Source organism: Miscanthus floridulus, chromosome 4 (assembly GCF_019320115.1).
Source record: "Miscanthus floridulus cultivar M001 chromosome 4, ASM1932011v1, whole genome shotgun sequence".
NCBI classification, from domain to species: Eukaryota; Viridiplantae; Streptophyta; class Magnoliopsida; order Poales; family Poaceae; genus Miscanthus; species Miscanthus floridulus.
The window spans coordinates 82,207,659-82,231,157 of NC_089583.1; the positions used below are offsets into that span (position 1 = coordinate 82,207,659).

Here is a 23,499-nt window from a genome sequence, read left to right on the forward strand (position 1 = left end):
ACAGCGGGGCGGCGCGAGGTGACCATGGGGCAGCGCGGGGAGACCGTGGGGTGGCATGAGGCGATGGCAACCCTACGTCCTCCCCCTTCCTCGTCCTTCTCGCTGATGATTCCCTCGCTCTCCCCTTCATCCTCGTCCTCTCTCCCTCCTCTAGGGTTCTCTAGGGTTCTTGGAAAAGGAAAAAAAATCTCCTGCCGGCCGGTGAGGATGCTCGGAGGTGGGGCTTTAATTTGTGTGGGGAGCGGAGCGGCTGGGGGAGGGATGGAATCATGGGTCGGTTGACCTGATCTGAGCTCATAGTGCTGTAGCTGCTAGCTTCTGGACCGCTGTAGCTTGTATGCCTCATCTGATTTTGGGGGAAATAGAGAGCAGAGGGAGAAGTGTGAGCTGCTACTTCTGGCCTAATGTTGATCTGCTCGTGATGAATAAGTAGCATAGAGAAAGAGAGAAATTTGCCCAGGTACAGAGGGGTGTAGGGAGGTGCTAGCTTGCTATGCTCACGTAGAAGTGAGTGGAGAAGGAATAATTGATAGAGGTATATGCTTGCTGCTTGCTTGTTTAGTGCTTAGTTGGGAGCATTTTGGTCAGTTGCTTCCATCGTTTAGATGTTAAGAGAATGGAAAATTGATTTTGGCTAGATGGCTAAAAAATGGAAAAAATCACGGTTGTTTGATTTCTCGTAATCAAAGGTAGCAATGTGTATGGTGCTAACCGTGCTATGCAAGTCCAGTCTGTATTATTAAAAATTAGTACTGCCATGTGCTAATTTTCATTATATTGAAATATTCACATTTACTTATTGTGGGGCCTTTCAGTTCTGTTAGTGGAAGCAAAAATATTTCTGTCGAAGGACACATTGAAGGGCACCCCATGTGATCTTGCATTCTTTAATATTTAAATCAGCTCCATACTAAAAATTTTATATTATTAGATGTAAATCTCTAGCTTGATTGGCATTTGAAGGACACATTGAAGGGTCTAAATTTGATTTCTTGAGTTATGGGGGTGGATTGATTGTGCGCTACTCGTATTGGAGTGATCCATCTAGCTAGCTTTACCGGTTGACAGCCATGTTCTAAGGTGGTTTTGCTGGTGCAGTGCATCAATAGGATTATATTCAGGCATAAACACATGCAATAGTGTCTTCTAGAAACAACACTTTGCATCATCTCTTGGTTTGACCATCTGCTTGCCTAGACAGTGTCTCCCTATCGAAACGAAATACTAATGCATTATCTTCTTTTTTAGTATTAAAAATGCAACTACTTCGGTTGTCCTTCTGTTACTACTGGTAACGTTCCATACTCTAGTTCCTGGTACCTCAAATATGAAACAATGGAATGTTCCTTGCCCTTCTGTTGAATGTTTTTATGTTTAATGAATTTGGTCACAACTCATAATGACTAGGAATTCTCCACTTGCTGAGGATTACCTCTACTTTCACTTACTATTTGTGTCTCAGTATTAAGTAAACTCTAGCTAAGGGAAAGCTTATATTTTTAGTCTGCAAATTTGGACTGACATTATATCACCTTCTTAGGAACTGAGTGACCCTTCTATTCTAAAAAAAAGATTCTAATTTCAGGGAATAAACTCTCATCCATCATTTAATGCATGGCCCAACTAGATGATCCTTTGTTTGAGCTTTTTTATTCGGCTTTTTGTTTGGTGGGTAAGAATCAGGTTCAAGTCTGCAGGTTGTGTTCTGTGTCTTGCAGACTAAATTTCCAGTTTATGTGTTGGCTGCTTCCTTAGTTTCTTACAAACTAAATTGAGCTTCTTCTTTGTTTTAAAGGCTTGTGAGTTGTTATTATCCTTTGTTTTTAAGAAGAAAGGTAGGACCTCTTTAGCCTTGCAGTTCATTCGTTGGGTTCAGTAGGGTCTGTAGCTTGTCATTGTTTCTGTACCTTTAGTTTTCTGAAGCTCTACATTAGTGTTGCTCCTCTGGTTCAAAACATGCTGCATTAGACATGTGGTAATTGTGTTGGCATTTTTCTACGAACCATATATATAAACTTAGGCCAAGTTGACACAAGCCAAGCAAGAGATCTGTATATTCAGTGTCCATGGCAAGCAATAATAGGAGATCTGTATGTAAACGTAGGTCATCAGTGTCCATGGCAAGCAAGAGATGTCCTACTGTATATTCAGATTAGAGTAATTTTAGATTGCAGTAAGCAAGTTGACACAAGCCGAGCAAGTGTAGTTCTTTCGTTGCGCCATATACTTTTCTCGTTTGGGCGTTCAGTCCATCAGTTAAGTCTACTTCCAATAGCAAGGCAGCGAGAGACCACCAAGCTTAGCCTAGTTCGTTTGTACTATAAAAAGAGGATTTCTGCTAATATCAGTCCTCCAGAATTAAAGAATGTCCCTTTGTTTTAGTTTGTAGTGAAGACTGAAGTTGACATACCTAGCCTATTAGCTCACTTTGTTACTTGTATTATTATCTAGATGATGTATTGATTTGCCAAATGGTTTCTTGTTACTTGTAGATCTCTCCAGCACCATTTAGAGTTGGGGAAGGTGAACCTCCGCCTTCTTGGGATCCAGTGCCAACTCCAAAAGGTACTCCAAAAGCTTCTATATGACTATAAGTTTATATATGCTTCTATAAGACGACTATAATCTTTATTACAGCTTCTATATGACATGGTCAATAATATAACTTCTATATGACATGGTTAATAATATTTAGCTTCTATATGACTATAAAATTGTATGCTTCAGTCCTACATTGCGTCTCTCACTACGAGATCATATTAGAAAGAGGAGGGAGGAAGAAGACGATGACATGATGCTATTTATTTTCCCCGCCTTATATCTTATGAGTTCTGCTAGAGGAGGGGAAAAGAAGAAACGTCATACTTCAGAAGAAACAGGCGAGGTTAAAGTTCGAAGACTCCTCGAGGGACATGTCAAGAACTGTCAAGTTGCATTTAGGATGGAACCACACATCTTTAGAGAATTGGCAAATTATCTTAGAAGCAAAAGGCTTGTTGTTGATACTAGGATAACTGTGGAGGAGAAGTTGGGTTTCTTCCTATACATGTTAAGTCACAATGCCTCGTATGAGGATCTCCAAGTGTTCTTTGGGCACAGCAATGACACCTTCCATCATCACAACAACCACTTCTTCAAGGTGGTCATTCCCGCACTCTCTCGCCGTTACCTTCAAGCTCCTGATCCTAATCAAGTGCATAAAAAATCCAAGACAATCCTAGATTCTATCCATTTTTCAAGAATTGTCTAGGTGCCATTGATGGAACTCATATTCCTATTTCCATAGCCTCTGAGAAAGCTTCTCCTTTTAGAAATAGGAAGGGCACACTAAGCATTAATGTGATGGTGGCATGTGATTTCGATCTCAACTTCACTTTTGTTTCTAGTGGATGGGAGGGATCGGCTACAGATTCTAGAGTGCTACGATCAGCTATGAGCAAGGGCTTCCAAGTACCTCCAGGCAAATTCTATCTAGTTGATGGAGGGTATGCAAATACTCCATCTTTTCTTGCTCCATATCGGGGAGTTCGATACCATTTGAAAGAATTTGGGGCTAGACATCGAAGGCCATAGAACCCAAAGGAGCTCTTTAACCACCGCCACGCACTACTGAGAACTGTCGATGCGGGACCCACAGGAACCCCGCAAGGGAGAGAGAAGATCTAGTCTAACTAGGATTCTTCCCATGTAATCTTAGTAGTAGTACTATTTAGTAATCCTACTAGGAACTCTCATTGTAAACCGACTAGGACTCTGGCCTCCTGACTATATAAAGGAGGGCAGGGCTCCTAGGGAAGAAGAAAAAATAGAACAACAATTGTACGACACTTCATAATCAATCCAACGTAGAGGCTAACACCGGCTGGACGTAGGGCTGTTACTCGATCAATGATCGAGGGTCTGAACCAGGATAAGTCGTTTGTCTCTTGCATTCACCATCGAGTTCTGCATACGCTGAAGCCCGAACATACTACCTCGAGTACCCCCGTGGCAGGCTATCGGTGGTAAAACATCGACAGCTGGCGCGCTAGGTAGGGGCTTTTCATGAATTTGCATCCGAGAGCTCGATGGACCTCAACAACATGATCTTCTCAACGGGATCAACTTTCATCTTCGGCTCATGGATCTGTGAGGCGGACAACAATGGCAAGCTCCAAAGTCATCTCCTTGAGGATTCGAAACACCATGAAGATGATTCTATTTCAACGACCACGACAGATCAAATCTCTGGAGGATTCACGCAGCTCATAGTGTCTGATTCAACTTAGGTTCCGCAGCTTTGCGCATCCGACTCAAATTCGAGCTCCACATCCAAGTTGGAGTCTTATCCAAGTCCTTTTGGGAAACCAAGTTCTTTTCCGATGGGACTTAAGAACGTGGCCCTGACCTATCAAGAATACAACTCGGAGTACACGCAGAATCCCTTCAAGAAGTCAGATCTTCCTCCACTCGGACTCCTAAATATGGCAACATCTTATCAGGCATGGCTCAGAGAAGTCATTGATCTAGTACTAAGAATGCCACTGAAGGGAGCTCAGGAAGGTCTCATCCTGACTATAACATCTCAAGACTGCATCATTCACTGGTTGGACTCTGTTCCTGAGGATAACAGTACCTGACTAGACAACACGACGACGACGGCTATTCTACCCAACCAAGAAGGAGACTCGATCTGCGATATCGAGGCATCTACTAAAGTCATCAGCAACTCCGACAGTATGAAAACCAACACCAATAACAGAACGGCTCACGCACGGGAAGTACTCATGGTTCAACGTCCTTGGTCACCATTAAATCCCCCAGAAGCACCCGATGTCAGGTCATCAGATGAATCAGAATCCAACATATCACCCTTTGCCCAGGGCTACGATGGAGAAACCAAGAGTCAGAAACAAGCTAGAGAAAGGAAAAACAAGTTGAAGCAAGGGCGCCAACACCATGCTAGGTAGCGTAGGGAAGCCTGGATCAGATACGAGTCGGAGTTGGCTGAATACGATAGAAGAAAATCACAACGAGAAGTCGAAGGAAGACGCACGGCAAATACTCCTTACGATAAGATTCGAGAAGCATTAGAAGAACTCAGAGCAACTTCACATCCCGGTGAGAAGTATGAACAGCTCCAGGACTTGCTCCGGTCGACGATCCTAAGAACGCATGAAGAGAGAGCCCAATCAAGACTACCCGCCAGATCAACAACCCACAGGCAAGAAGATCAAAATCAAAGGAAGTCCATTTTTGAAAGACTTGGGCCAGGCGGAAGCCATAACGGAGAAAGTAGGAAGGAACATAATCAAGGCCACCAATTTGAACAACCAAGAAAGACCAGGAGTAGGGTGCCTACCTAGATAGCCTCGCAGAATTATTCCCATCAAAACAACAGTTGGCCAGAAGGAGGTGCCGAATCCGAATTCAAAGAAGCCGGAACACACGACAGATTCCCCTGTTTCGTGAACAGGCTTGCATCGGTACGATTACCTCACAAGTTCAAACCGTCTAACCACTCCAAGTATGATGGCAAAACTAAACCAAGGCAATGGCTCAGAATATATTCACAATCAATTGAACTAGCCGGAGGAGACGACGATATCAAGACCCTGTTCTTTCCCATGGCACTAGAAGCCATGCCCCTCCAATGGTTCAACAAATTAAATCCAGGATCTATCAGAAATTAGGAAGACCTGCAAAGAGCTTTTTGTGAAAATTTCGCAGGAATCATTACACACCCAATTACTCATGCAGAACTAAAAGGACTCAAGCAAAAGGGAGGCGAAAGTCTCAGAAATTACTATCGACGATTCGGTGAACTACGGGCTCAAGTGCATGACATCACCGAACAAGAAGTAATTGAAGCTTTCTCTCACGGAATCATGGCTAGGTGGCAATTTCAAGACTTCTGCAAAGAAAATTTGAGAAACAATGAAGAATTCAGACGAACAGTAGAAAAGATGATTACTGCAGAAGAAAAAACATGAGAGAGGTTCCCGGATAGAAGCAACCAGGACAACCAGGACAAGCAAAATCATCGAAATAGCAGACATCAAGAAAGAAAATGTAGACTAGACAATACCGTGGCAATGGCCGACAAATCAAAGAAGTTTTCCAAACCCAGAAGATATGATGACATTGAAAACATACGTTGCCCATTACACCCTAATGGGAGGCACACCATCGGAAATTGCTACACTTTCAATGATCGATACACAAGAAAAGATAGTAAGGAGAACACCAAAGAAGACAATCAGAAAAAAGATGAAGACAACCACGAGGACAAAGGATTCCAAAAACCTAGGGGAACGGTAGCAGTGATCTTCTCAGGGGCTCCAGATTGCAGAAGCAAACATCAAGAAAAACTAGCACTATGGACTATCATGACAGCAGAACCGGCTACACCAAGATATCTCAATTGGTCACAGTATCCTATCCAATTTACCAGAGAAGACCAATGGACTAGCGTGGAAAACGCAGGCCATTATCCACTAGTTCTAGATCCAACTATTGCTGGTATGACTGTCACCAAAGTACTAATCGACGGGGGAGCCAGACTCAACATCATCTTTTCAGAAACACTAAGGAAGATGGGACTACAACTCGCCGGGATGATTACACCAACAAGTACACCTTTTTACGGCATAGTACCAGGCAAGGCAGCCATGCCACTCAGACAAATTACTCTACCCATTACTTTTGGAACTCCTTCGAACTACCGAACAGAGTTTATCAAATTTGAGGTCGCAGACTTCGATTTGTCATATCATGCAATCCTCGGACGCCCAGCACTGGCAAAATTCATGGCAATACCACATTATCCGTACTTACTGCTTAAGATGCCAGGACCCAATGGTGTCCTTTCTCTTCGAAGTAATTTGAAGCGTGCTTTTGACTGCGACGTTCAGGCAATCCAAATTGCAGCCAAAGCACAAGCCGACAATGGAAGAAAAGAAATAGCCACAATTGCTGCAGAGATGAGCCAAGAAGAATTAGAAATACCGGCTAAAAAGCCCAGCATCATCGCACCACCAAAAGAAGCCGACGTCAAGCAAATCGACTTGGGCACTGGCGATACCTCCAAGACAGCAACCATCAGTGCTCACCTCTCGGCAAAATAGGAACTCGCGCTCACTAACTTTCTTTGGGACAATAAAGATATCTTCGCTTGGAAGCCGGCCGACATGCCAGGTGTCCCAAGAGAGTTGGCTGAGCACAGAATTGATGTTAACAAAAGCTCCAAGCCTATAAAGCAACGGCTACGATGATTCTCACCTGACAAGAAGGCAGCAATTAAAAAAGAAATCACAAAGCTAATGGCAGCCGGATTCATTAGAGAAATCCTTCATCCAGACTGGCTAGCAAACCCAGTTCTAGTACAGAAAAAGAACACGGACAAATGGCGCATGTGTATTGATTACACAGATCTCAACAAGCACTGTCCGAAAGATCCATTTGGGCTGCCACGCATTGATCAGATAGTTGATTCAATAGCAGGATCTACCCTATTATCCTTTCTTGATTGCTATTCAGGGTATCACCAGATAGCATTAAAAGAGCAAGACCAGAGCAAGACATCTTTCATCACCCCATTTGGTGCCTACTGCTACAAGACCATGTCATTTGGACTCAAAAACGCTGGAGCCACCTACCAAAGAGCTATCCAAACATGCCTTGGCGATCAAATCAGTGAAAACGCAGAAGCATACGTGGATGATGTAGTTGTAAAAACAAAGAACCCGGATACACTGATTGAAGACATAAGACAAACCTTTGAGAACCTAAAAAAGTGGAGATGGAAATTGAACCCAAACAAATGTGTGTTTGGGGTTCCTTCAGGACAACTACTCGGTTTCTTGGTCAGTCATCGCGGAATCGAAGCAAGCGCCAAGCAAATTAGAGCCATAACGGAGATGGGCCCACCCAGAAACATCAAAGATGTGCAAAAGCTAATGGGCTGCATGGCGGCACTCAATCGTTTCATTTCAAGGCTCGGTGAAAAAGGGTTACCTTTCTTTAAACTACTAAAGAAGACAGATAAGTTTGAATGGACAGAAGAAGCCAATGAAGCTTTCAAGAAACTTAAGGCATACCTCATATCCTCACCAATTCTCACACCCCCAAGGAAAGACAAAGATATGATGCTATACATTTCGGCGACCACTGCTGTGGTCAGCACGGCAATAGTCATAGAAAGAGAAGAAGAAGGACGCGTATATAAAATACAACGACCCGTATACTACATCAGCAAAGTATTATCTGAATCAAAAATCCGGTACCCGCATGTGCAAAAACTACTCTACGCCCTATTGATCACTTCACTCAAGCTTCGCCACTATTTTGAAAGCCACCAGATCACAGTGGTGACAGACTTCCCGCTCGGAGACATCTTACATAACAGAGATGTGACGGGACGCATATCAAAGTGGGCAGTTGAACTTGGAGCTCTTAACATCGATTTCACCCCGCGGAAAGCAATCAAATCTCAAGCCCTTGCCAATTTTGTGGCCGAGTGGACAGAGATTCAACAGCCTTTATCAGATACAATCCTTGACCACTGGAAGATGTACTTTGATGGGTCACTCAAACTAGGCGGAGCCGGTGCAGGCGTTCTCCTCATTTCTCTAGAAGGAAAACAACTCAAGTACGTCCTTCAGATATTATGGCAAGCTACAAATAACAAAGCAGAATATGAAGCCCTCATCCATGGGCTACGAGTGGCAATTACCCTCGGAATAAAGAGATTACTCATATATGGCGATTCAGCAGTAGTCATCAACCAAGTCAACAAAGATTAGGATTGCACCAAAGAAAACATGGGTGCTTACTGTGCTGAAATACGGAAACTTGAAAAACATTTCCAAGGATTAGAAATTCTACACATCCTGCGTGATTCCAATATTGCAGCAGATGTCCTCGCTAAGCTCGGATCAGACAGAGCGAAGGTTCCACCCGGCGTATTCATAGAAGAGCTATTAGTTCCCTCTATCAAACAACCCGGTGAAACAACCCATGAAATTCAGGCTAAAGGCGTTCAGATCTTGGTAATCAACACTTCATGGAGCCAAGTTTTCATCGACTATATCAAAGAAAATAAATTGCCAGCAGATAAAGCAGAAGCCACCCAAGTTGTTCGCAGAAGCAAAAACTACATTCTAGTAGGAGATAGACTTTATAGAAGAGCAGCATCATTAGGAATACTCCTAAAATGTGTCTCATTTGAAGAAGGCAAAGAGATCCTAGACGAAATACACTCAGGTTGCTATGGAAATCATGCCGCTTCAAGAACACTGGTTGGCAAAGCATTTTGCACCGGATTCTACTGGCCAACCGCTTTAAAAGACGCAGAAGAACTTGTCAGAAAATGCAAAGGTTGCCAAATGTTTGCAAGACAAGCCCATGTGCCAGCTCACAATCTTATCTGCATCCCACCCGCTTGGCCTTTTTCCTGCTGGGGGCTGGATCAAGTAGGACCTCTAAAGAAAGCAAAAGGCGGCTTCGAGTACATCTTTGTAGCAATCGACAAGTTCACCAAGTGGATTGAATACAAACCACTCGTGAAATACAGCGCAGCCAAAGCAGTCGAGTTCATCCAAGACATTATGCACCGCTTCGGCATGCCCAATCGAATCATCACAGATCTAGGCTCCCCCTTCATAGCTACAGAATTCAAAAGCTGGGCACAAGACTGTGGTTTCAGTATAGACTACGCGTCTGTTGCACATCCAGAAGCCAACGGACAAGTAGAAAGGGCTAATGGACTCATACTAGCTGGATTAAAACCAAGGTTATACGAAGAACTAGTGGACTATGGGTCCAAATGGATTGAAGAATTACCTAAAGTAGTATGGGGGCTGCGAACTCAAATAAGCAGAGCAACAGGCTACTCGCCCTTCTTCCTAGTTTACGGGTCAGAAGCCGTACTGCCTGTCGATTTGATCTGGATATCACCAAAGATAGAACAATACGATGAAGGAGAAGCAGAACACACAAGAAGATTAGAACTCAATAGCTCAGAAGAAGTCAGAGTAAATGCTATCCTCCAATCAGCCAGATACCTACAAGGTTTAAGACGACACTACAACAAGAGTACCCATCCTCGATCATTACAAGTCGGAGACTTAGTGCTAAGAAGGATACAAAAAACTGACGGACGACATAAGCTACTCAGTCCATGGGAAGGTCCGTTCATTGTCATAAAAGTCATCGGACCAGGCACATACAAGTTAATAACCGAAGATGGAAGAGAAGTCAATAATACATGGCACATCAGCCAGCTAAGAAGATTCTACGCGTAAAAACAACTCAAGAAAAAATAGATATGCAAGCCACAAGGGACCAACGTTCACAATCGACAAAGGACAATATTCCCCGACAACATATGTATTAGTTTATATTCATGATCAATAAAGATGATATTCATCCACAGCATGTCTTGTCATGACTTTCAACGAGTTGTTTTCACAAAACAAAAAGCAAAATGGCTGAAAACATGCCTGAGCATCCTGGCCGAGAGCAAAATAGCTGAAAAGACGCTTGAGCCCGCCGATGAGGGTAGCTAAAAGCTAACACCCGAAACAAAAAGCAAAATGACTAAAAACATGCCTGAGCATCCCCGGCCGAGAGCAAAATAGCTGAAAAGACGCTTGAGCCCGCCGATGAGGGTAGCTAAAAGCTAACACCCAAAACAAAAAGCAAAATGGCTGAAAACATGCCTGAGCATCCCGGCCGAGAGCAAAATAGCTGAAAAGACGCTTGAGCCCGCCGATGAGGGTAGCTAAAAGTTAACACCCAAAACAAAAAGCAAAATGGCTGAAAACATGCCTGAGCATCCCGGCCGAGAGCAAAATAGCTGAAAAGACGCTTGAGCCCACCGATGAGGGTAGCTAAAAGCTAACACCCGAAACAAAAAGCAAAATGGCTGAAAACATGCCTAAGCATCCCGGCCGAGAGCAAAATAGCTGAAAAGACGCTTGAGCCCGCCGATGAGGGTAGCTAAAAGCTAACACCCGAAACAAAAAGCAAAATGGCTGAAAAACATGCCTGAGCATCCCGGCCGAGAGCAAAATAGCTGAAAAGACGCTTGAGCCCGCCGATGAGGGTAGCTAAAAGCTAACACCTAAAACTAGTCGACCGAAATTAAGCTTAAAAAGACCCTCCAGCTCTTTGTTCCAAAAAGCAAGAGGCTCGGGGGCTACATCCAGATAGGAATACTTTTTCCTCAGAAAAGCACAAGCGCCACTCAAGAAAGCACTCGGATGCCGAAGTTTGTCAAGGCAACATTCTATGCCGAGTCATTTTACATAGCGCAGACGAAAGGTTGTCAACACAAAGATCTACATCTAACAAGTCATAGCGTGGACAAAGCACTCGACGGATCACAAAAGAGGAAGAAAAGAAAAGTACTTGACAAATCGAGGGATTTCGTCAGGATAACGCACAGAGTTGTTTACATGGCAGAGACGAAAATAGAACAAAGTACTCAGCAAGTCAAGTAACTCCGACCACACCCGGGCAAAGAATACATCAATGAAAATAAAGAATCTTCATTTGAAGAGGAGTGTAATATTACAAGAGGCTAGTCAATTGGATCAGGCATTGTCATCAGGAAGGGAAATATCAATATTAAGACTATCTACAACCCTACTGGCTAAACCTTTGACCTCAGGCTCCATCCTCTCAACGGCATCAAGGTATTCTTGGCTATCAGCTTCCTCTGCTATCTTGGACAGAGGCGCCTCTGGAGCAAGGACCCGGACTTGGGCCAGCACATTCTTGGTACATACTTGAGTGCACTTCTTCGCGAACTCTTGGAAACGAGTCAGAATCCGAGGAATGAACTGAGCCCAAGATTGTCCATCATCCGCTGGAGTTCGAAGAACATCAGCTACTGAATGAAAGGATTTCCACAAAATGTTCCAATTTTTAGTAGCCGTCGCCAGCTTCCTAGACAAGTCTTCAATAGTTTTTTGGGCCTGCACAAGATCTTTATTAGCTCCACGCCTGATCAACTTAGCAAGTGCAAGTTCTTCTTCAGCATGAGCAATTGCCTCCTCAGCCTTGTTATGACTTGTACGAACAAGAGTCTTCATTTCATCAATGCCCTCTGAGAGCTTTTTTCCTTCAACTCGGAGAGCTGGACAAGACACCAAACAACAAGTCAGCAGGAGGGAAAGGTTTGAATACTGAAAGAAACAGAGAGAACCCGAAATACCTTTACATTCTTTCTTCACGGCTTCCAAGCTCTTCATGGCCTCCGAGTTCTTTGAAGCCTCCCGGATGGTAGCATCTTTCTGTTTCTCCAACTCCTAGGCAACAGTGTCTCTCTGTTTCTCTACCTCTACCACCCGGGCACGGCGAGCCTTTGCCTCTTTTTGATGCGACTTACACTCAGTCTCCAACTTGGCCCGGAGGAGGTCAAGGTCAGTCTTCAGAGAACTTACCTTGGAGGACAACTTCTTCTTGGTTTCAGACGAAAAGAAGAAGCCGGTATGGTCACGAGAGAAAGTCTAAACAATTAAAGATAGAGAAAAATAAGGCATAAGGACGAAGGCAAAACAAATGGCCTAAGAAAGAATCTCAGAAAAACTTACGTGAAGCTTCTCCCCGAAAGAAGTCGTAGAGGACGCCAAGCTCCCCTAGGCTGCGGTCAGCTCTGATAGCCGATGGGTGGCATCGAACTGTTGCACCACGTCATCGGTAAAAGAGGGACCGCCGGAAGCGAGAGAAGGGGAAGGAGAGACCGGCTGGGGCGAAGAAGGAACGACCAAAGCAACCTCCCGGGAAGCCGAAGCCAATCCCTCAGAAGGACCCGACGCGACGGCCACAGTCACCTCCGGGGCAGCCAAGTCTGCAACTTCGCCAGGTAGCTCCGAAGCCCCCGCAGTAACTTCACCAATAGTATGTTGCGAGTCCTGAGGCTCAGAACTCAATGGCACGGTGGAAGGCTGAGAAGAAGTCGATGAAGAAACAAGAGAAGACAAAAGACTAAAAATTGATAAAAGAAATCACCGATGAGAACCAGAAGAAGGAAGACAGAAGCAAAAGGATGAAACCAGAAGTTACTCACCCGACTATCTTCTTCTTCGTAAAACACAAAGAAGGCTTCGCAGGGGGAACTATGGCGGCGAAAACGTTCCCACCGCTTGGCAACAGGAGCGGTATAGCTGATACCAGAGCTTCAGAAGAAGCCGGAGCTGAGGCTGCAGAAGAGCTAGGCATTGGAAGTGCGGAGGAGCTCAGCACCAAGGAACTCAACACCGGAGCTTCAGAAGAAGCCGGCGTAGAGACCTCAGAAGAACTCGTACCCGACACCCGTTTCCTTCAAAAAGATCAAGACTAAAAATCAAGACAAAGAGGAGGAATGCAATAGAAAGGGAATATAAAAGCAACTCACCGCCGCACGATGAGGGGAACTTCATCATCTTCTTCCTCGGTTTCAACCAAGGCCACCAGACTGCCCGCTAAAGGAAAGGTAAAAGTACCCGGTTCAAGATAAAAAGAAAGGAGAAGACAAAGAGACAAAGAGTATTAAATATGCTCACCTAAGAGCATGCTAGCTACAACTAGAGTACCTGGAAGAGTACTTGGCTTGCGAGACTTCTTTAAAATAGGTAGGCCAGATGAAGACCCATCCGTTCGCCCCCTCTTCGGGACACTACGAGGACCGTGAGGGACTAGACAAGGAACATATTCTTCATATATGTCAATAAATCCAGAAGAAACTCCAGGAAGCACTGTGGAGAACAGGAACTTACTAGTTGCGGAAGCTCCAGCAAGTTTCTCCCCAGCTTTCTCCAAAACAAGGAGAACATCTAGGGGGATCGGGTCAACAAAGTTGCACCCTAACTCCTATACAACAAGACAGAGAAAAGTTAAACAAAAATGGATACAACAAGAGTACACAAAGTACCTGGACAAAGAGATAAACAACTTATAGCTGGAGGCGAGTTGTTAGCAGAGAACTTGGAGACAGTAAGCGGGACGACGCTCGCTCCCTTCAACATCGTCTGGAGACGCTCAAGTACCTCCTCATCGGTCAGCTCAAGGGCTGGGACCATACGTGAAGGATCCTTAGCCCCAGAGTACTCGAAGCCAAAATGCTCACGCTCCTTTAGAGGCTGAACTCGGCGATGAAGGAAACTCGAAACAATCCCAAAACCGGTTAAACCCTGCTGCTTCAGCATACTAATCTTATTAAGAAGTGGCTGGATTGCCTGGACTTCAGTGGGTGACACAGGGTTCTTATCCCACCAGTCATTAACCAAGGGACCAGACCCAGAATGTATGGAAAGAGAAGGAATCAAATTTGCGGCATAAAACCAATCAGCACGCCAATCCCTCATAGAATCAACTAGGTCATAGTCAAAGAACTTGCTTTTAAGACCCTGGCGAAACTGGATCCCACAGCCGCCGAGAACATTGGTCTCTTCGCGACGGGGTTGAGGTTTTAGACGAAAGAAGTAGCGAAAAAGAGATATAGAAGGAGGGATTCCAAGGAAAGTTTCACAGAGATGAACGAAAACGGAAAGATGGAGAACGACATTAGGGGTTAGATGGTTCAGACTAACCCCGAAATAACCAAGAAACTGATGAAGGAAGGCGGAAGCAGGAAGGCAAAGTCCAGCGCGGACAAAGGAAATGAAAAGGACAATCTCACCAGGACCTGGAGCAGGAACCCGATGCTCGCCCGGAACTCTCCATTCAGCGATGTCTTTGCTTTGGATCAAGCCGTCACTGATGAGCTCACGCAGCTGATCTTCGCTTATTGTTGGAGCCGGCCAAACCTTTTGAGCAGCCCTCATAGCCACGAACTCTTGGTTCTCGATCAAAGAAAGGGATGACTCCTCGTCCATGAAGGTCGCCTGGGACTTGCTCGCGGTTTTCTTCTTACCCATGAACTAGCGGAAGCAAAAAGGTACTAGGCAAGATGAAGCTAGAATGGTGGTGCTCGGGAGACGGCGACGATGACGGCGGCGGATTTCTGAAAGCTAGGGTTTCAAAGCAAGAGCTGGGCAGCAAAGGAAAGGAAGATAAAAGGTCTTTAAATAGATTTTTCAGTGATAAAAATGGCCCACAAGGCCCGTTAAAGCACGGTGTGGGAACACAACGGTCCATTTACAGACACCGCTAAAATGACAGACGGCACAAATCCACACAACGGTACAATTTAACGGGCAGATTTCAGACTTATCCATCCAGCACCACGACAGGGTTATCAGATCACTACAAGAACAACCCGTCAACCAAGAAGAAAGAAAGGGCTACCTCGCAAGGAACAAAAGAACCCGGTTATTTAAGAAAGAACTCGGTAATCTCATGAACGACAGGGATCACAGCAGAAAAGTAAAGGACAACTCAGAAGACAAGATTCGTTCCATTACAAGCGACTTCAAAAATAGAAGATTACAAATCTTACAAGACCCAATGAACTCGGTACCACGAAAAGCAAAGTAGCAAAGAGGAACATGGACACGGCTAGGCTCTGGAACAACTACGTGTCCCAAATTGCTACTCGGAAGGACAAACCGCCATCAGCTACACTGTTTTCTTCAAAGGACGGATGCAGTGCGTCCAAGGTAGAAATCAGCAGCACGGTAGGACAACATGGAGCAGAGAAGGCCGGCGGGCATCTGTCTACCCAAGACCGATGTGATGCTGGATATGGTGTTGATCTGCACCGGACAGTCTTAGGACAGGCGACGAGGATCAACCCAGAACTGTCAGATGAAGGAACAAAGCCCACATCACAAGACTTCCTCCAACTACCACCAACTTCCTGATGCAACGCCACTGCGGGATTAGTCTACCTCTAACCCCTATCACAAGACTTCCTCCAGCTACGACGAGATACACAACAACTACAAGATACGCCCGGGGGCTGCTCAACTTCACAAACTACCATATCCATGACTACAAAGACTTCAGGCCACACAACAGAATGCTCAATGATTCAAAAACAGGCACCACAGGAGGGTATTTATAGACCAAAAGAGCAGTGCACATGAACCGGGAGCACCAAAGGTAAAGACCTGACAAAGAAAACAGTGAAAAGATAGAACTCAATGAAAAAGGACTCAGGCATGAAGGAACAGTGACCAAGGACAAGCATATTTGGAAGGATATACCACCACGGTACAACCCGTCAACAAATAGCATTTACACCCAACCAACTCCACACAACTACATCCGACAATAGAAGACTAGCGGAGAGTATGCCAAGGCCATGTAACCGAGTTCTTTCCAAAAAAAAAGAACCCGAACATAAGCTCGGAGGCTGCATGCCGTGAAACTACTCGGATGATGGTTTAATCCAAGACTAAAGGGCTGCTTCGGAAAGATGCCGCAAAACTACTCGGATGATGACATAATCCAAGTCTCGGGGACTACTTCAGAACACAAATTTTCAAACAACATAAAGATTCAAGACCCTCCAACTTTTTGTTCCAAATAGCAAGAGGCTCGGGGGCTACACTCAGTGAGTGCACTTTTTCTTCGAAAAAGCGCACGTCACCAAAAGACTTCCTCAACGCAGACCACTTCAAGACATTACGACAAAAAGAACTCGGAACAAGCCATATTCGAGTTCTTTTTGATAAAACTTCAACGAACAATCAGAGCAACTTCAAGACAAGATCCTCTAGCTCCTTGTTCCAAATAGCAAGAGGCTCGGGGGCTACAACCAGATGGATGTACTTTTTCTTCAAAAAGCACTCACCACTCGAAGATCCCAAGAAGCGCTACAAGGTTTCACTCCAGAAAGCACTCGGATGACGTTTGTTCCTACTCAACAAGACCTGAAGGAGCAAAACGAGACTTTCAGAGCTCAACCATGAAGTGCTCGGGGGCTTGTCGATGCGGGACCCATAGGATACCCCATAAGGGAGAGAGAAGATCTAGTCTAACTAGGATTCTTCCCATATAATCTTAGTAGTAGTACTATTTAGTAATTCTACTAAGAACTCTCATTGTAAACCGACTAGGACTCTAGCCTCCTGACTATATAAAGGAGGGTAGGGCTCCTGGGGAAGAAGAAAAAACAGAACAACAATTGTACGACACTTCATAATCAATCCAACGTAGAGGCTAACGCCGGCTGGACGTAGGGCTGTTACTCGATCAACGATCGAGGGTCCGAACCAGGATAAGTCGTTTGTCTCTTGCGTTCACCATCGAGTTCTGTATACGCTAAAGCCCGAACATACTGCCTCGGGTACCCCCGTGGTAGGCTATCGGTGGTAAAACATCGACAGGAACCATGTGGAAAGGGCTTTGGGGTGCTTAAGAAGTGCTTCCCCATTCTAAAAGTTGCCACATTCCACATGTTGGAAAATCAAGTAAAGATACTTATAGCTGCTTCCATCTTCCATAATCTGATCCGATTACTTCATGGAGATGAGGAATGATTAGATCATCAGCCGGATAATATCCCTCCAAGAAACTTTGTTGCTGTACCAAGTGGTGATCAAATGAATGACCTAAATGTGGGTTTAGTACAAGGCAATGCTTTAAGAGACACCATCGCCCAAGAAATGTGGGTTCAGTACCAACAACATTTAAATTAATCTTTGAATAGGCTATAATAAGTTAATAAGCTTGTAATAAGCATGGATTGTAATTAAGCAGAGACTTCTTTTTAGTCTTTAAATTAGTCTTTGAATAGGTTGTAATAAGCTTTTGTCATGAATAAGCTTGTAATAAACTTGGCTTGTAATAATTGAATAAGCTTGTAATAAGTGAATAGGCTTGTATCATATTTGACAGCGATGGTTGGAAAAGGCTCCTCGAAGTTCAATATGATTGCAAGGGTGTCACCAAAGTTGCACCGGTTCTTGGGTACAACAAGTGGTATTAAAAAGAAGGCTTCTCCTAAATGCAGTAAGGCAAAGAAGACTGGAGGTTCTCCGAGAGGTATGGTGTTTAATTCTCTGGTATTATTGTTGTTATTTCTCTGCTATTATTGCTGTTATTTCTTTGCAATTGTTTGCTACTAAAAAGAACTTTCTTGAAGTAATTCTCTTCTATACAGTTTATTGCACCATGTGCTATTATAGTAGTTTTAGTAAACCTGTAACCTGTAAACTAGTATTTCTTTACTGTTATTTATATTTGTTGATTTTTGGTAACCTGATGTTTGACCATGGTTTACATAGTAGTAAAGCAAAGAGCGGACTGGAATCCGGCCCTTGAGAAGTCCCTAGTAGACATTCTCCATGAGTATAAAGATAGTGGCTACAGAGGTGACAACGGATGGACCCCTGAAGGGTGGAATAAAATGGTGAAGGAGTTCCATCTGAGGAACAAGTATGTCAACTACACAAAGAGTCAGATTCAAAACAAAGAAGGACAGCTAAAGAAAGACTATAGGATGCTCAAAGAGGCAAGGAGGCAGAGTGGGGCCACCTGGAATGAAGATAGGCATATGGTTGAAGGATCACCATCTATGTGGGATAACCTTGAAATTGTAAGTTGATTTCTTGAAGTAATTCTATGGATATCCTCATAGTGATAACCTCATATTTGATCAATGGTTCTCTTTGAATGTGTAGACATTCCCTAAAATTATGAAGTTCCGCAACAGTAAGGCAAGATTTCCACTATTTGATGCTTTGGGAGAGCTTTATGATGGTAGGTTCACTTTCTATAGTTGCAAACAGTGCCAATCAATATATTCTTTTAGCTTCTCACTTTAGTATTTGTTTGTTTCTATCTTGCTGCTCTATATTATCCTATGATTCACTTGACTTGTCTAGTAGTCTTTGATCAAGTATTTTTTATAGTGCTGATGACTAAGCAACAATATGCTAGTTACAGTAATGCTTTTCTACTAGTGCTGATGACTAAGCAACAATATGCTAGTTTTATAGAGTTAGGTTATATGCTTCTACTTGTCACAATTTATAGATGTCAGAACAACAACTCTACATCCATGTTCTTCTCATCTGTATTGTGATGAGTTTTCTTCAGTTATGCACTACTAGTTGCTCTGCATGATATTTCCCCCGCCCCCAATTAACTCCTTCTAGTTGTCATAACTATATTGGTTCTCTTTATACTTGAATTTCATGAGGAAAGACCACTTTCTATAGCTATTTCCTTGTTATCGTGTAGGTCATTTGGCTGAAGGTACTTACAATCTGACTTCTCTTGAGCCACCACAAGAGGAAGCACCACTTCGACAAATTCATGATGTAGATGACTTGGACAACATTGAGGTTCATGAAGTACTAGATGAAGATGATTCAATCACTAAGATACAAGAGGAAGCAAGTGAGGTTATAGCTGTTGAAAGAAATGAACAACGAGGTTCTCTATCACGAGATGAAGAAAATGAGGTCGTAGCTATTGAAAGAAGCAGGCAGTGAAAAACTACTACTACTACATCAAGCAAAAAACATGAAAAGAAAGAAAAGAGACCTAAGAAGGGTGAAAGGATTGAAGAAATGATGGGGAGATACCTAGACATGAGGACTAAGCAAGTACAAGATGAGTCTGCAGATCTAGCCAAAGAAAAGGAGGTTGCTCAAGGTAATGACTTCTCTATCAAAAGGTGTATATCCGTTTTGAGCACAATGGAAGTGACAAGGAAGAAAAGGCAAAGGCATTTGCAGTGTTCATCAAGAGCAAAGAAAATAGAGAGGCCTTCCTAAGTGGTTGTGAACTAGATCGAGAAGCAACTTTGGTTTGGCTCAAAAATGCGATGGTCTAACAGCTCAGTCTACTTAATTTCTAAAAACTTGATTTTTTCCTTCTATTAGTTTAGGGGCTCAACTTTTTATTGTGTTACTGAACCGCGCACTCCATGACAGTCAAGTAGGGTAAAAGGTCCTAATGGCTAGAGGGGGGGTGAATAGCCTAATAAAATTTCTACAACAACACTTAACAAAATGGTTAGACAATTATGAGGCGAAGCGAGTGTTGCGCTAGCCTACTCAAAGTGCAAGCCACCTACCACAATTCTAGTTTAGATAGTGTCGATTCACACAAGAGCTATAACACTACCCTATGTTAGTGTGCTCTCAAAGGCTAACTAAAGAGCCACACCAACCAAGCAATTAAGCTCTCACAACTAGCTATACTAAAGAGCTTGTCAACTAGTTTACGATAATGTAAAGAGAATGATCAAGAAGATTATACCACCGTGAAGATGAATGAACCAATTAATCACAAGGGTGAATAACAGTGAAGACCAATCACCTCGGAATCAAAGATGAACACAATGATTTTTTACCGAGGTTCACTTGCTTGCCGGCAAGCTAGTCCTCGTTGTGGCGATTCACTCACTTGGAGGTTCACGCGCTAATTGGCTTCACACGCCAAACCCTCAATAGGGTGCCGCACAACCAACACAAGATGAGGATCACACAAGCCACGAGCAATCCACTAGAGTACCTTTTGGTGCTCCGCCGGGGAAAGGTCAAGAACCCCTCACAATCACCACGATCGGAGCCGGAGACAATCACCACCCTCTGCTTAACGATCCTCGCTGCTCCAAGCCGTCTAGGTGGTGGCAACCACCAAGAGTAACAAGCGAAATCCGCAGCGAAACACGAACACCAAGTGCCTCTAGATGCAAACACTCAAGCAATGCACTTGGATTCTCTTCCAATCTCACTATGATGATGAATCAATGATGGAGATGAGTGGGAGGACTTTGGCTTAGCTCACAAGGTTGCTATGTCAATGAAAATGGCCAAAGATATGAGCCATAGCTGGCCATGGGGCTTAAATAGAAGCCCCCTCAAAATAGAGCCGTTATACCCCTTCACCGGGCATAACACGGGCTGATCGGACGCTCCGGTCCAACTGACCGGACGCTGCTCATCAGCATCTGGTTGCCCGATGGCGACCACGTGTCTCCTGCATTCAACTGTGAACGTTTGATCTCAACGGTCGAAAAGTTGACCGGACGCTCCGACAGAGCTGACCGGACGCTGAACCCTCAGCGTCCGGTCGTTTACAGTAAGGGTCCAAAACGAGTTTTTGCCGACCGGACACGTCCGGTCATGCTTGATCGGACACAGCCCAACGTCCGGTGCTTAACCCTAATCACTGTGCCGACCGACAACACGACCGGACATAGCCCTTCAGCGTTCGGTCGTAGAGCGACCCAACGTCCGGTCAGTTGACCAACGCCAGCATCATTGCGACCAACTCCATTTCACTTCTAACTTCTCCACCGTTGCTCAAATGTGCCAACCACCAAGTGTATCACCTTGTGCACATGTGTTAGCATATTTTCACAAACATTTTCAAGGGTGTTAGCATTCCACTAGATCCTAAATGCATATGCAATGAGTTAGAGCATCTAGTGGCACTTTGATAACCGCATTCCGATACGAGTTTCACCCCTCTTAATAGTACGGCTATCAAACCTAAATGTGATCACACTCTCTAAGTGTCTTGATCACCAAAATAAAATGGCTCTTATGGTTTATACCTTTGCCTTGAGCTTTTTGTTTTTCTCTTTCTTCTTTTCAAGTCCAAGCACTTGATCATCATCATCATGCTATGATCTTCATTTGCTTCATCACTTGGAGTGTGCTACCTATCTCATGATCACTTGATAAACTAGGTTAGCACTTAGGGTTTCATCAATTCACCAAAATCAAACTAGAGCTTTCATAGGGGCTCAATTTTCACTGCACTATTTGTTTAGGAGCTGCTTGCTTACTTATCAATCTTGCTATCTACTTTGTTGCTTGATTTATGGCTATCATGGTTCCTGTCTTACTTTCCTAAAATGAATCTGTTTCAGTCTTGTAACTGGAGCTGTACATTTTCCTTTTGAAGATAGTGAGTTAGTGACTATGCAGACCATTCAGTAGATTGATAATAGTGCTTGTACAATTTTCTTTTTCTCTTTTTTTTGCCAAAGGATTTTTTATAAGTTGCCGAAGGATATCTGCAAGTTTAAAAGGATGTCAAACTTTTAATAGCATCCTAGTTCTTGTATTTGGTGAAATCCTTCTCTTGACATCTAGCAGTAGTCTTTCTAGTAGGCAGAAATACCAGAACAACAGATACCATCAAAGTGAAGGACATACTGTACCTTCAAAGCATGTTTCATTAATTGCTTCTGTTAATGTTTCTGTAATGGCAGCAGCACTGACAGAGGCCCACTCAACATGTTTTTTTTTTTGCAAGAGATAGGATAGAGCCTGTGAAGGCACTGACTAGTTTCATAACTAATCAAAGCTTTTAAACTGACATATTGATTCAATTATGCTTTGATTGACTACATCGTGAGACGTTTTCATTCAATTATTTGTAAAAGAAAGCTTGCTGTCATTTTTAGGGAGGAGACAATGATCAAGAAACATTGGATTAGACAAAGTGCCTGAACACTTGATTATGCTTAGATAAGTTATCTACTGGTTTAAATTATGAAGATTGTAATTCTATGAGTGGATCATGGTAGCCTTTTGGTGCACCTTTTTGTCACTTTTGGCAGTAGCTAGCATGTCCTTTATATATGGCTGCACATTATCTGTGGTACTATGCTATTGTTGCTGCCCATTGTCTCTACATGTATGAGAGCATGATGATAGACTTACAGATAAAAGAACTCCAAAATATGGGAGATTTTATCTATTTTATTTTGCTGCAATGTATGAGAGCCTGTTTTTGCCGCAATGTATTTCATGAGATGTATTTGTAGTACTCCAACACTCGTTCAGTACCATAAGCAAACGAACGTGGCCTAGAGAGATCAGTCATGTTTCTGTTCCTGGACTGTTAGCGACGGGACAGTCTAACCGAACAGCAGGCAGGGAACGGTTACAGGCAGGAATGGTTACAGTCAGGGAAGGAGTGATAGGCAGGAATCCACTCATTCCTGGGGTGGAACAAAACGAACGAGGCCTTAGAGAAGGTCTAAGTGGGCCACGTTTCTGCCCAGATTTTCACACGGACGCGGGGCGATTTTCTACGCGGCCTGTGCCGGCCCGTGCCAGGGAGGCGGGACCAGAGCGGCATGCCCATGCTGCGTTTGATCACTGCTCCGCCTTCTCTGTCCCGGCTCATCCGCGGCCGTATGATGTTACGTGGGCCAACGCATGGGATGGGCCACCCGTAGCTTACTTGGTTGGACGACTTCCACAAACGAACGGGCCGAATCAACAGCAGCTGGCCATGGCCTTCTGGCAGTTTGCAACGTGGCGTCGTCCACGAGCAGCAGGACCACATAGTGGGCCTGAAATCAGATGGATAATAATCCAACCAAGCTCTTGTAATCTCGTGCTACACAATGCGTCATTGATCCCCGTGAGAGAATACAATAGAACGAAGTATCCGTGAACAGTGAGCGCGTTTCCCAATTTCTGAAAGTTTTGCCAGGTGATAGATTCAGGCAGCACATAGGTATGTTCTAGACTTCCAGTGGTCCAGGAACATTCGAAGACGGCGTACGTAAAGATGTTTGGATGCATGATGCATCACGCTTGATTGAGCTAAACCAGCGCCCGGGTGTGCGTTCCGAGTCTAACAGAATGTTGATGCGCGCAGCGACTGCTT

The 23,499-nt window shown here is 44.0% G+C and overlaps 1 protein-coding gene and 1 pseudogene across 1 annotated transcript; both read left to right on the forward strand.

Moving 5' to 3' along the window:
• Window positions 1–2,824: 2,824 nt before the first annotated feature.
• LOC136551857 (uncharacterized) lies at window positions 2,825–3,573 on the forward strand (annotated as a pseudogene).
• A 14,177-nt stretch (window positions 3,574–17,750) lies between these two features.
• LOC136548708 (uncharacterized) lies at window positions 17,751–19,349 on the forward strand. Its single transcript, XM_066540140.1, has 4 exons — window positions 17,751–17,895; window positions 18,138–18,448; window positions 18,534–18,612; window positions 19,096–19,349. Exons 1-4 carry the CDS (start codon window positions 17,751–17,753, stop codon window positions 19,347–19,349), a joined length of 789 nt encoding a protein of 262 aa, XP_066396237.1.
• The last annotated feature ends 4,150 nt before the right edge of the window (window positions 19,350–23,499 follow it).